This window comes from Passer montanus, unplaced genomic scaffold, assembly GCF_014805655.1.
Source record: "Passer montanus isolate IOZ18808 unplaced genomic scaffold, ASM1480565v1 scaffold5, whole genome shotgun sequence".
NCBI lineage: Eukaryota > Metazoa > Chordata > Aves > Passeriformes > Passeridae > Passer > Passer montanus.
In genome coordinates this window covers 10,928,616-10,942,485 of record NW_024369929.1, presented here as the reverse complement: position 1 = coordinate 10,942,485, position 13,870 = coordinate 10,928,616, and the positions used below count along the sequence as shown (strand labels likewise).

The window sequence follows — 13,870 nt, the reverse complement described above, 5'->3', positions numbered from 1 at the left end:
GCCCTTTGATTTCAGTGGCCCTTTCAGATCAAAGAGCCAGGTTTCAGTCTGTGCTGTATCTACGGCTCATGATCACCACATTTTCTTGCTCTTTGAGTCTTAGAGGTCTTACTTAGAAGGAACATTGCCAATCCTTACCTATTTGGGTGTACGTGACAATATCTGTTATGCTCAGGAGTCTTCTTTGTTTTCTAAGGATGACTCTGTCTTTTTGGTGAGAGACATTCACCTTCCCTTGTGACAATGCTGTTGATACCATTCTGCCCTTTTTTCTTTTTTTGAGGTTCATGCCAGCACCACTGAATCCAGAGAAGGAAATTTGGCAAAACATGAGATGCTTCACACATTACAGCCATGCAGAGAAGCTTAAGGACCTACAGAGAATGTTACCCAACTCCCAGGAGTCCACTGTGAGGTTAACAGGATTAAACTGAGCTCAGTCTAGTCATAGGATGATACTTTCATCCAAGATACACAGTCAGGGATTTTGTTACCTTCTTCTGAAGCCATGGCTATAAAATCTTCTGCTGATATTGAGTGGCAAGCATGTCACATGGCTGCAAAAAAGGTGTTCTCTCTGTGTTGGATGCACTGCTGGCCACAGGCAGGAGGGTTAAGGCAGAGCACATCCTTTTTTTGGCTGATTGCTAATGAAAATGAGAGACTGGCACTATCATCAAGTAGCCACCCTTGCAGTTCTGCGCTCTCAAGCTTTCAAAAGGAGTCAGCAGCTGTGCCAAACACCTCCCACATCTCTGCCATACCTGCTGGCATTCTGGCTGCATCCTCCTTCACCCCACCTGACCCGGGTGGCCAAACAGGAGCAGCCGTGGGTGTTAACCCTGGTCCCCAGCAGCACTTGGCTCTTCTGGTTTTCCACTCCCACACAGTGCCAGACCTGCAGCATTTCCAGCCAGAAGAACCCCTGCTTTCTCCTGAGCAGGGACTCACATTTTCCCACTGATACTGTCTAATGCACTCAGTTATCATTGATGCATTTAGAGCAGATCCATCAAAATAATTCCTGCTAGAGTTCTGAATCCAGCACATTACACACAATAGTTCCCTAGAAGGAGAAAAAATGACACTTACCTGTCTTTAAGTGAGGCCCTTCTCAGTCGCCTGCAACGTCTGTGCGTGGTGAGATGTGCTGGCTTTGGGGGACTCGTACCTCTGGAGGTGTTCCAGCAGTGCTGAGCGTGTGACTGGAGCTTAAACACTTAAATATCCACACCTTCTGGGACCACCCAATAAACCAACGTGTCCAAGAAGCACAAAGCAAACCTGCAGCCACCTCCAGAAGCCTACAGGGGCTGGACCAGGCACTGTCAAGGAGAAGTGACCATGCAAAATCTCTCCTCTCTTCCCCACATACTGCCTGGCACTGATACAGCAAACACAAAATGCTCTGTTGATCCAGAATATCTCTAAAATTGCCAGGCAGCAAGGCCTCATGAGAAAACCTGAGCAGAGGTGTGACTCTTCAGCCTGGCAAGATGAGCTCACATCAGTGATGTTTGAAATGTGCATTAGCATGATGTCACTGTACATGCCTGACAGTGGCACCAGGGACTGAATCCTGGCAGGACCAGGCCTTGGATACATCAGCTTGCAAGACCAGGAGCTCCCTCTCTCTTGTGTCAGATGTTGCAATATACTTCACCACCTCACCAGCCTAGTCCATGGACTGTAAGCATCCCTCCCTCCCTCTCTTAATGATCTTAATAAACAGCCTGGACACATCTCTGACTCACTTAAGATAATGATGACCTGGCCAAAATCAGTTTATTCAGACACCCTGGCAGTTTACTGAGCCTAATGCAGCTCCAGTCTGGCTCTCCCTGACTCCTCATGAATGAGCCTGACCTCCAGCAGTGGCTCCTCTGCCACCAGTGGATGGAAACCCACACACAGGTCAGACACAGGCTGCTCCCAGAATTCTGACTGGAGCCAGGAAAGATACTTGCTCTGAAAACAAGCTCTTAACTGTTCCAAAGGCCCAGGCAGTGACAGTTTTTCTTGCCTGCAGAAAGACCTATCAGGATGGTATTAATCCCAAAATATGAAAAGAAACATGGGGTTAGGGACAACCCCAAATAACAGATGACGGAAGGGTACCTCTGCATGTTACATTTCTGACTACCAGTCTGAAACAGTCACTCACCCAACCCAAGAGCAAAACCAACACCCATCACACAACATCAATATTTGAGGCAAAATCTTGGAGAAATAAGGCCAAATACTCTGAAATAATAAACAAATGCTTACAGAAAGTCAACTTCTCTGCAGGAATCAGGCACAGATCACAAATGAGTCACTAACAGCAGAGCAAATCATTTAACCAGCACTTAGAACAAATCCCTCCACTTTGTACAGAACAACCAAAATTTATTCCTGCTGATTAGTCAGCAATTACACTCACAAGTTCAAAATAATACCAAAATTCAAATGTAGCTGTCTTGCAGTTGCACTCTGCTTTACTGCTGGAGAAACTATCATCTTCTCTTTGCGAAGGAATCCTCCTGCAGTTATTTACTGTGTGTGGGTTGAGATTTATTCTAGCTTTGTGGCATCAGACCATGCTGGCACCACCAAGGAGCCTGCCTGTCTTAAGGGAAGTAGTGGAGACAACACTGGAGAAACCACAGAAGATAAAGGTGAAGCAAAATGCAGCACAACAGCAGAAGATACGTCATTGCTTCACCAAGTAAAGCTTAGAAATCACCAGGTAAATTGCTTCACCTTTTCCAGCTGAGAGTGGGCAGGTCTCCTGTGAAACTACACCCACACCTTCAAAGCAGATGTATGTACTTCCCCGCAGTTTCTTAAATTTTCTTTCAACTGCTCAGGCTCTGCAGGCACTGGTAAATGCATGGTTAATATGGGCTCTTTGAGTCACTGCACAAACAGCACCAGAACTGCTTCCAAATGTTAAGGAAAAAAAAAAAAGAAATCACTCAGCATTGATTTCTTGTGTGCTCTCTTCGTGCTGCTCCTCCAAACCTGTGGTTTTTAGCTTTACTACTGTGTCTATGCCTCTTTATCCTCTGCTAATGCCAGGCTTAACCCTGAGGATCTGCAGCTTGTTCTGGGTACAAATCAGAGCAGAGCATTTGCTGAATCATCAGAAGCACCTTCCTCTGACTCCCCACAGCTCCCAGAAATTCCCTGGACAGCAGGAGATAGACACAGGGAAAGGACAAAGGCCTGGTGGTAGAAACACCAAACCACCACCTTCAAAACAAGCTCAAGCCTCTTGGGAGAGAAGGCATGACTCCTCAAAAACATACCTAAATAAACAAAAGAGCAGCAAAGAACATCAGGACTCAGTGCAATGTGGATAAGCAGCTGTGGAACTCAATATACCCCAATCGTGACCTACAGCATCCCACACACCCTGCAGCAAGCCTGGGCCCAAGGTCCCACACAATGATTCCATCCTGGAGAGAGCTACAGTGCCAGAAACACACTGTGCCCATCGTGCTCCCTCCAAGCAGGAAATAACAGAAACGTGACTCCATCTTTTTAGAGTCAAAGTACAATGAGCCAAAGCTTTGTTTCTCTGCTTATTCACACACAGGCTCCACACTCTACAAGACCTGAGGAGGCAGGGTTGTGATGTTCAGCAGGAGCTGATCATTCCTTCTAGAGGTCCTCTGCCCTTACCCTACCAAACCAGCATCACAAGCTCCTTCAGTAATAACTCTTTATCTGAAGAGTCATTTGAAGCCAGAGTGGGGAGAGAGAGCAGCACAGCAATGTCAACTCATGGTCCAGCTGTCATGAAGAGCATGGAACCTTCACATGGGTGCATCAGGCAACAGAGACAACCAAGAAGAAAGAACAAGAAGAAACAAGTGTCCAACCCTCTGTGATGCCTGTCAGAGCCCATAGTTAAACCAGCTCCTTTTGAACTGACAACATTAAAAGTATTGTAGGAACTCATACGTAAGGAGTCAGTTGCCCTGAAACACAAAACAAAGTGAACCAAAGCTGACCATAGCAGCAGCCTGAGTAATTGGCTATTCAACCACCATTTGCAATGTTTCTGGGCTGTGAAATCTCATAACAGACCCTGCAGAAGTGGAGAAGAAAAGACAGAGCTTCTAAACCCTATGTTTGTTTCCCACACCTCAGAAAGAAAGAGGAAACAGGGATGGAATCCAATGCAGCTCAGCTCCTCATCCCTTGTGTAAGGTTATGTTACGAGACAGACATTTGTCTTGGGCACTGCAGACAGTCCTGGAAAGGTTAAGGTCTGAGCCATCACCTAATCCTGTGAACCACAGCACCCCATCACTGCTAGAGACACACTCATTAGAAGGGAAGGTCATGCGGAAATTCACCCACAGCATCATTTTGAGACATTTGCTTGAAAGTCATGCCAGGAAGTTATAGGAACAGAAGGATGCTGGAAAACATGTTTTTAATTTGCTCATCAAAACTCTCACCAGGTTTTCTAAGAGGGTTCCAGCACCATCCACCAATATGTGCCCAAACACACCCCCGTCCTCATGCCCACTGTCACCTGCAGGTTGGCACAGCAGCTTTTAGTTACATCAGTGACATCTCCTGTGAACAATTCTGAGACACAACTAAGACACACCCTCATGCCAAGTCCCACACACTGCAGAAAGGTTCCTCTCTCCTGCAGCATCCAACCACCTGGACATGAATTTCTAATGAGGAACCTGAGCACAGCGCTCACCTGTATCCCACTGCCTCTACAGCAAACACATTCTTAAGAGCTTAACATGAGGTTAATTGTTCCTGAGGAGGGGACAAAAATCCAACACCCAACAGCCAATTTTGCTGGTTTTTGTCAATTTGCACAGCCGAGCGAGGAGACCCGAAGCAACAGCATATCCTGAAACACAAGTACTGCAGCCAGAACAATCTTTTACTGTCAAGCTCCCTGAGAGATAAGGGTTCTAATAAAACTTTTTCACTAACTATGGAAACTTGTCTTGGCAAATCCTGACACAATCTCCTGCAGTACCAGCTTGTCCCTGAGAATATGACCATTTTATGCTACAAAAACCAACAGGTTGTCAAGTGAGACCATTAGCAGCTAAACTCGCAGGCAAGAAAACCTCTTTGTGCCTGATGAGAGTGACAGAAGCAAGAGCTACACCTGAGCAATGTTCCCATCACAGCTGTAAATCCCACCCTCCGCACCCGCCAAAGAAGAAAACAAACCAAACTCCCCACACGTGGACCATTTCATGAAGAAGTAGACTATAAGACATGTCATTCTGAACATTTATTTATTTTGTCTTCAAAGAAGAGGCCTGGTGCAGCTGTTTCGTTAGAAAATAAAGTGTTTATTAAGAAACTAGACATTGAACACCCCTATAGTCTCTGTGAAAAGGGACCGTCCCATTTCCCATTAGCACAGGATGATAGTTATGGCAAGATAAGAATGCTCAAAGATGGAGGAATCTCATTGACAGAAAATGAGGTAATGATTTACAATAATTAAAAATAAAATAAAATTTAAAAAAGAAACATCCTTAGACTTGCTACTTAAAGCCACCAATCGCAAACAGCCACGACTGGCTTTCGTTTTCAGCAGTGAGGAACCAGAGACTTTAGTTGGTGTTAAACAAATTGAGACATCGATCACAGTGGGGAGAACTGCTTTTAATTATGTTGTACGGTCCGGAGGATTTCTTCTAAGCAGAGATGGACCTGAGCTGCAAAATTCAACCCTTCCTCTGCTAGGGTATTTGGATATAGGCTTCTGGTCCAGGCCCACAGATGCATCTCTACGACTGATACACACAGTTGAGAGCAGAGTCCCCTGAACAGTGCTAGGGAGAGGAGACAGTTCAGACAAGACATCCCCAGGTCAGGTGGGCAACTTCCAGGAGATGGGGAAATTCAGTTCAGACAAGCACCCAGTGATTCACACGCTCGGCGAAGCTCCTCCTGACTCTGTGAATCTGCAGAATTGAGGTGTCCATGGCACACGGCCGCAGGTCCTCTCTGGCAGTGCACCTCTGGCATTTCCAGCTCCGATGCGGGCAGGAAACGTTGTTGGGAGATTTGGTCATGGTTTCTGAAGCCATCCAACCTGAGCCAGGTCTCCTCGCGCTAACGCAGATGCCCCCCTAAGGCATGTCCATTAACTTAAAGCAATCTGCCACCATCTCTCCAGTACTCTTCTATTGCACTTTACCTTTTTTATGCAAACAAACCAGGAGAAGAAGCAAGAGAATGGAATATTCCCAGCGATATCCCTATGGGACAGCTGATAATAAAAACCTCCTGGCAATCTCCAGGGTGGTTCATGCAGGTCACCTGTAAAGGCAGGATGAAGCAGAACATCCATTCTGAGGCTTCTGCCCAGTTCTGGTGGAGAGGGACTGTGACTCTTTCCAGTGGCAGTGACCCTTGAGGGCTGGTGATTTAGAGACACCCCTGATGTGATAAGGTCATCTCGGGCCACCAAGAAGGCAAGCAAAGCTGAGTGGCTGGTGAGCAAGCTCCTGGTCCAATATTCCTCTCAAAAGGGTCTGGCCACACCTGAAGCTTTTGGAATATTTTTTGTCCTCTAGAGAAAATTTGCTTTGCTTATAGGTTATCACTGATATGTGTGAGCAAATCTGTATTTCCCATACATGTGACATCCAGAGAGTCCAAGGAAAACCCTGCAAATTGCCACAAGGGCAGCTGGCTTCTCTTGAGGACAGGATGAAAGGGTTTACTTTTCCATCTGAGAGGCTTTGGATGAAGTAAGACAAAAGTGGGATAGGAGAGGGGGAGAGAATACAAATATTGGCCAGAACAGGACCGATACTCCTGTATTTGCCAGAGAAGAAGCAATAGAATACTTTTTTTTCCTCTCCTTCAGTCAGCCAGTCTTGAGCTGATGGTTCTGGGTATGCAACTGGGTTACAATCAATCTCTAGTGGGATGGGAATAGAGGGGAGAGCTAAATGGGGCTGGAAAAAGCCCAGCAATGGGACCTGCGTGCGTCTGATATGCTTTTCCACTTTGCTTACTGCTCTAGTCCTGGCAAGGACACAGACCCTTCTGCGCTATGGATTCTCCATCCATGTGGGAAGTGCAGGCAACTCCTCAGATAAAGCTCATCATTTAAGCAGCAGGGAGAGACCAGAGTACAACAATGAGATAGTCAGATCCAACGAGCCGCTCTAACACACACAGACAGACAGACAAACAAAAGAAGCCTCCTAGAATATGTGCACTTCAAAGATAACCACACTCTCTTCCTGTCAGAGAAGTAAGATACTTTTTGTTTTTTTTCTTTCCATCCTCATTCCTTCCAACATTATTTTCTGTGCAAGAACTGGGAGCGGGGCTGCCTTTGTTCTTACCAAAAGTCTTCGTTCTGCTTTAGTTTCTTCCAGGCTCCCCGCCTCGGCTCGCTCTGGGAGACCTCCCATGGCAGTGCCACATAAGAGGTGATGGCAGCATTCACTGGGTGTTGCGAAGACACAAGCTTACAAGGAAAACTCCAAGCAGGGAGGACATGACTAAAGATGTCAGTTTGGTTGGCTTGGTTGTTTTTGTTTTTTTTTTTTGTTTTTTGTTTTGTGTTTTATTTTAAAGCAAAAGTACAATTATTTACTCTGTTATTAGGATGACTCCTTTCAATTGGGTTTTAATTCTCTTTATTTGCTCTCATTGCTGCTGTTGTGCCTTGCAGGAATATTTAACGAACACAGCGACCATTGGAGGAAAAGAACAACCCTGTTATCTGGTGACAGAAAACCACAGTTTCAGTTGGCTTTAACGTGTGTACAGGCAGGGCTGTAGAGTCCTATTAGGAGGAGACCTCAATCCATACAGACCACGCTTACTGCTTCCCACCATTTTGAGGGCACAGCCTATAAACTTGACATCAGAACAGGGACTTTTAAGGAGTTTTTAAAAGCCATGACGTCCTTTGCTGAAATAAACACTGACATCCTCAACATAAATGCCTTGGTTAAGAGGTTTGGAATGTCCAGGGAGGCTTATTGGATTCAACATAATTTCTCTGAAACCTAAAGGGGGAAAAAAAACAGAAAAAAGAAAAAAGCAAAATAAAGTAAACGAAAAAACAAAAAAGAGCAAAACTAGAAAAAAAGAGAGAGATATCGACACACATGTGATTATATAAAAAAGAACCAAATGAATAACTAGCAAACGGCTGCCATTAAATTAAAGCCAAAATGTCCTCTCCAGGCAGGGCTACCTCACTTTGTCTTTCCATAAAGAACAGGCAATCATTTCATGTGGAGCGTGCAGGCACAAGTGCTCTGAGGACAAGGGGCATGCAAGAGGTCTGGACAGACAACTGGGAACAATTCTTTTCCAGAGGTTCCCATTAAGTCCAAATTCCTACCTAACCCATCTTTTCCCTAGGCAGACAGTGAGGAATAGGGAGACTCCTTCCTGTGCCTACTTCCCTCGCATGATTTATCTAATCTGGCACAACATTCTTGAAGACAAAAAGTAGCATTTTAAGGCTGGGGAGACCTGACTCTCATAACCCCACAGACCTTTCTTCATCCCAGCTGTCCCATCTACACCAAACCCTGCATGCTGAAGGCATCTTCTCCTCACACAACCCCACCTCTCTAAAAAAACTGATTAGGATTTGCCAGAAACACTGGCCAGATTAGGGAGAAAAATAAAGGGAGCAGATATCATAGGCAAGCTCCTTCCTTCAGTCCAACAAACTTAAAGGGCAAATGTAATGTTTTAAAAGTCTGTATCAAACATCTCCTCACAATGTATCTGCCTTGAGATGTCCCAGCCAGGGAAATTAATTTATTTGCCACAAAAAGACATGCATGGCAGATCTTGGGGATTTCTCGCATCTATACCAAATTCTTATGGATTTAAAGGATTTTTCCAGGAAATTACTGGGATATCTTGTCTACATAATTGCTCTAAGATTTAGAAAATATTCCTGCACCTCACAGGATCCTGAACAAATCAGCTAAGTTCTTTCAAGTCTGGCATCACTAGGGCAGCATGGAGCAGCTTGGATGCCATTAGAATTTATCTCAATAGGAAGAGTACTTTTAAACAGGCTAGGAAATTTTCTCACACCAAAACTACACCAGCCAGAAGATTTTTCTTTTCCTGTTTTTTCTTTCTATTTTGTTTTTTATATTAGTTTATATTTCTCCACTGCACTATCTTACTCCATCTGCACATCAAACACATGTTTCCTCTGATGGACCTGGGGATGCAGACAAAAGCTGTTTGTTTGGTTTGGAACTGTTTAACTTGTTTGGGGGAAACTATCTGTTATTCTCGGTGGCCCTTAAGGGCCGATCCACATGGGAGAGTAAGCCAGGCTCAGCTCTGGTTCATGTGTCATAAACAAGATTCATAGGCAAATTCCAAGCGATGAAATATCATTAGTAAACGAAATGAGAGTGAAAAAGAGCCCAGCTCAACTCTCATGGTTTAAAGTGATCAGAGTCACTGGGACACAAATAAACATGGCGTCCCTGAACGTCACTATTTATCGTGTTTTGTTTTTCGTAATATAAATATATTTTATGGCCACCAAAGGATAGCTGGGAAAGTCTATCCTCAACAATACCAAGTATCTCCAAGGAGAACTCCTGTCTGCTTCATTTTCCTTATGTTTCTTAGCTCTGCTAAATTAAGGCAATTTTACTTCTGCCGGGCCACATCCAACAGACCTAAAAACCCACTGGGGACACACAGCCCCAGCGAAGGGACATGTGAAAGATCAGCAAGACTTAAGGCTGGGGACTCCAAGGGCTTTGCTCTCTGTCATCAGTGCTGTGCTGTGAATCCCAGCTGCAGGGATCTGCAGTGACAGCAGGGTCTTTGCAGAAGGGGGCTGCAGTGGGGGTTAGCCCACCACTGACATGCGGGGGCTGCCGAGGGACGACGAGGAGCGTGGCAGGAGGACAGCCCACGTTTCTGGAGCTGAAGGGCTGAACACACTTCCCTGCTGGCTTGGGAGAGCAATGCAGCACCGGTCCTTTTGGCATCATCTCCTTCTGATTTATTAAAGTCCCCAAAGAATCTGAAAAACAACATGCTTCTCTCTCCTGGCTGGTTTTCTCTCTCTTCCTCACTGCTGTTTCCCCTATTGTACTGCTACCTTTAACCCCGTTCTCTTGTATGGAGCAGAAACCAACAAGGCTCTTGCTAGGTTTATGTCTTCGCTGACAGATGTGAGATGGATGATGCTCACGGAGATGTCCAGGGTTAAAATGGGTGAATCTCAACAGGTTCAGAGTTTGGATGCTGCTATGACAAATGTCATCTACCATCACAGCTATTAGCTTCTGAAAAACTGGCTTGGAAATGTCTTTTAAAAAGTGGGGGTTTTTCTTTACTTTTTTTTTTCCTCTCAACAAAAAGGTAAAAGAAAAAAGGGGAAATAGAAATATTCTACTCCTAGAACAGTTAGGGAAATTTTAAAAACAATAACTTTTGTGGAGTTTCACATTTGTCAGTGCCAGCTGGAAAATGGGAGGAAAAATACTATCTTTGACATTGGTTGTAGATTTGTAGGGAAACTCCAACATGCAAGCTTGAAAATAGTAAGGAGGTAAAAATCCCCACCCTGTAGATTGAAATCAAAAAGTTCTGACATACTAAACTTTGTGCTTCTCCCAGTTCTAGTGATATCACTTTTTAAATCAAAACATACTACTGTCTCTACTAATAGCCATGGAATGGAATAAATGTATGGTAGTGGAATAAATGTATGGAGAGTGTTGGAGAACAAGGAAGGAGGAATGAGCTCAGATTTGCTGTGCAGCTCTAACAGCTTGAGATGGAGGGAGCAGATGGAGCATTTCTCTAAGCAGGCTGGATGGATGTGGCAATGAAAGGACAAGAAAATTGAATGCAACCAAACCATGCAATCAGTTTTTGTCCTCAACCCTGGCCATCCACTTAGTCCTCCAGAGCTGCCTCGTGTTTCCCAACACCCTGGCTAGTGGGTTTTGGCCACTCTGCCCCATGCCCATACCAATCCAGTCTATGGACAGTGCCCTGCCAGGAACACGCTTCCTCCACTGAGAGACCAAAACTAAGGAGAGAAAACAGATATTTTCACCTTGCCTTCCCTGTGTGCCTCCTGGTAAAATTGCTGCTATTCAAATAGAGCGTGCTTCTAAAGTCCTGGAGACCTGAGGCTGCTCCACATCACCCGAGAGGAGCAGCAGGGATTGTCACATGGGGAGGCGAGGGAATGACGCAGAAAATGATGCACTACTCCTCACAGCATCCCTATCTGCCACAGCAGGAGTGATGCAGACCAGTTTTGAAACCCAGGGATGGAAACTGCTTCTGAGACAGCAATATGAATTGCTGTGGGAAGGGATGAGAAAAGCAACAGGGTGCTATGTAACGCCTGGCAAAAATGGGTTAAACAAAAATAGCAAATTAAGGGCAACAAGCTGGCCAAACATAACTCTGCTATCCACACAGCTCACATTAGGCAAAGAGGCTTTGAGCTCTCTTCTGAGTTACAGCAGAATTTATGATATAAAGGAAAAGCAGTAGGAGACTCCAACAACAGCATACATTTTATCTGTCTCTCTGTGCAGATATGAAGCATGAATAGCATCAAAGAAACCATGAAAACCATCAAGCCTGGCCCACATCCTGAGCAAAGGAAATAGCCATCCCTTTAGTCAAAGTCAGCACTGCTGTGTCTATATCTGAGGGGTAAGCAACACAACAACACAGGCTTCCTGTCATGGATGGGTTCATCTGCTGGGCTAGGAAACAAAACCCTCTTTTTTCCCTTCCTCTCACAGCATGTAACAGGGTGAGATGCAACCCAGCCTAAGGCCTCTCTTGCCACAACAAAGCAGGTCACAGAAGCTCAGCAGAAACACGCTGTGAGGCTCTCCCTGGTGCTCTCAGCTGCAGATAACCACATCTCCTCTGCTGTTCAAGGTAAAGTCAAAGAGCCCAGATCTCCTCTCATTTACACCAGCCCAACAGTGTTGATCACAATGGAGAACCTCAAGCAAATTCAGTCCACAGATGACCTTCACACTGATACACAGACCTCAAGCAGATCTTCAAGTAGATTACAGCTCTTCTTAGACTAGAAAGGCTCTGAGAACTACAGAAATTCTTATAATCCTTCATTTTCATGTGAACAGGATCCTTATTTCCCTCCACAGCAGCTCACCTTGTATCAGTTTTCATTGTCCATGGTTAAACCTCTGGCATAAGAGTCTCCCACTTTAATCAAAAAGATTTGACGTCACAGGAAACCTCTTGGGAATGTGCTAGATGGAGCTCTAGCTACAGCTCGTGCCATCTTCTTGTGCTTTTCCACAACCCAAAATCACAAACAGAAGATCGCAGCACTGCGAGTGGTTTGGAGGGCAGGGAAAGGAGGAGATGGGCTCACAGCAAGAGAAAAGCAGAAGCAAATGGATCCAGAAGATCCCATTTCCACATAAATGTCTCTAATTTTTGGCTAGAGCAGAGGAAGGGGTAGGAGAATTCTGAAGGCACTCAATGCCCAAACAGCTTTTCCTTGAGGAAAGGGCAGCATTCACAGCTTTCCACGGGCTGAGCTCTTGAAGACTTTGCAAGATTCACTAAACCTTTGGTCAGAGGAATTCCAGTATCCACTGCGCTTCCACTGTTGCCACCACTAACGTAGGCCATGTCCATATTAGCCAGGATCACAAGTTTGTTTTCTCTGGAACTCTTTCATGGATGGAGTAGTTCCAAGATACTAAATGATGTAGCCTGATAGCTCAGGAGGCAGAGCTCCAAGATCCCCCACCAATCTCCCGTTAGGAAAAGCCTCAAAGTAGGAAAGCACTTAACAGGGTATAAAATAGAAAAAAAGAAGAAAAAAAAAATCTATTTAAGACCAAGGGCAGCATAAAAAAAAGGCTATTTTCAGGTCTGAGATGGCCTGTGATTTGAGCCAAAGCTACCCTCTTGTCCAGAGGCACAGCCAGTGCTTTTTCTCCAGCCTGCACAGAGGTGCAGCTATTTAAAGCCACTCAGAGGCCCACTGCATGATGGAAAGCAGCCAGATCAGTTGGGCCTCATCGGTTTTGTTTTTGTTAGGTTGAAGCCAGAGTATGTGAAATGACTTGTAAGAGGACCAGGGAAGGGGGAAAGGCTGGGCACCCAGCAGTCTCACCCACAACATGCAGAGCTTAGTCTCTGCCTCATTTAAGTGGTCGTGGGTCACAGAGGAGGTCCCTGAGCAAAGAGAATGGCTCTTTTGTCCCCTGAAATACCCACGGCCATGCAAAGACACGTGGCAAAACTCTCAGGGGTTACAGGTCAGCCATGAGAACACTCTGCAGGAAAGTGTTTGCAAAGTTGGTGGTAGCTGGCATCATGGGCATTGTCCAGCTGTTCCCCTGCCTCTGCCTCCCCTTGTGCTCACACTGATACATCCAGGAGCCTTCTCCTCTATGATTCTCACTGCTGGCAGGAAAAAAAACTGTCTCCCCAGCTTCCACAAGTCCCCACTTCTCACCACCATGCACTCTCACTGCCTCTGCACTCCACAAAGCCCAAGGGACCTGGCATGAAAGATCCCATCCTAGCAGGTAATACATCAATTTCATCACTTTGGTTTTCAAATATATTCTTATGTCAATTTTTAATTATTTTTTTTAAGTCAGCCCTCGGAGTGCTGCCAATTTAAGCACAATGCACAGTGCTACAAGAGCTTATTTCCACTTTGCCTGACAGGTATCCACGTCCCTGTGACACTGCCTCTGTTCCCCAGCTGCTTCAGATAGCAATAGTTACCCTAAGCATTTTACAGTTATTGAAACCACTGACTAATGTGCCCAGAAATGAATATCCACTGGGAAAGAATCTGGTTTGGGCTCGTGTTCCTTAATTGCTGATTAATTCC

General features: G+C 45.2%; 1 protein-coding gene across 3 annotated transcripts in view; it reads right to left on the bottom strand.

Annotated features, from left to right (window-relative positions):
* The window catches only part of NTRK3 (neurotrophic receptor tyrosine kinase 3), a 218,904-nt gene that overhangs the window by 72,667 nt on the left and 132,367 nt on the right, over positions 1 to 13,870 (bottom strand). Inside the window, exon 13 of one of the 3 annotated variants that reach the window (XM_039723238.1) lies at positions 5,304 to 8,015. The exons of the other annotated variants lie outside the window; for them this stretch is intronic. Coding sequence (XP_039579172.1) covers positions 7,897 to 8,015 — 119 coding nt within the window. The 3' untranslated portion in view covers positions 5,304 to 7,896. Of the gene's footprint in view, positions 1 to 5,303; positions 8,016 to 13,870 lie in introns of those variants that run through there. 3 annotated transcript variants of the gene reach the window in all.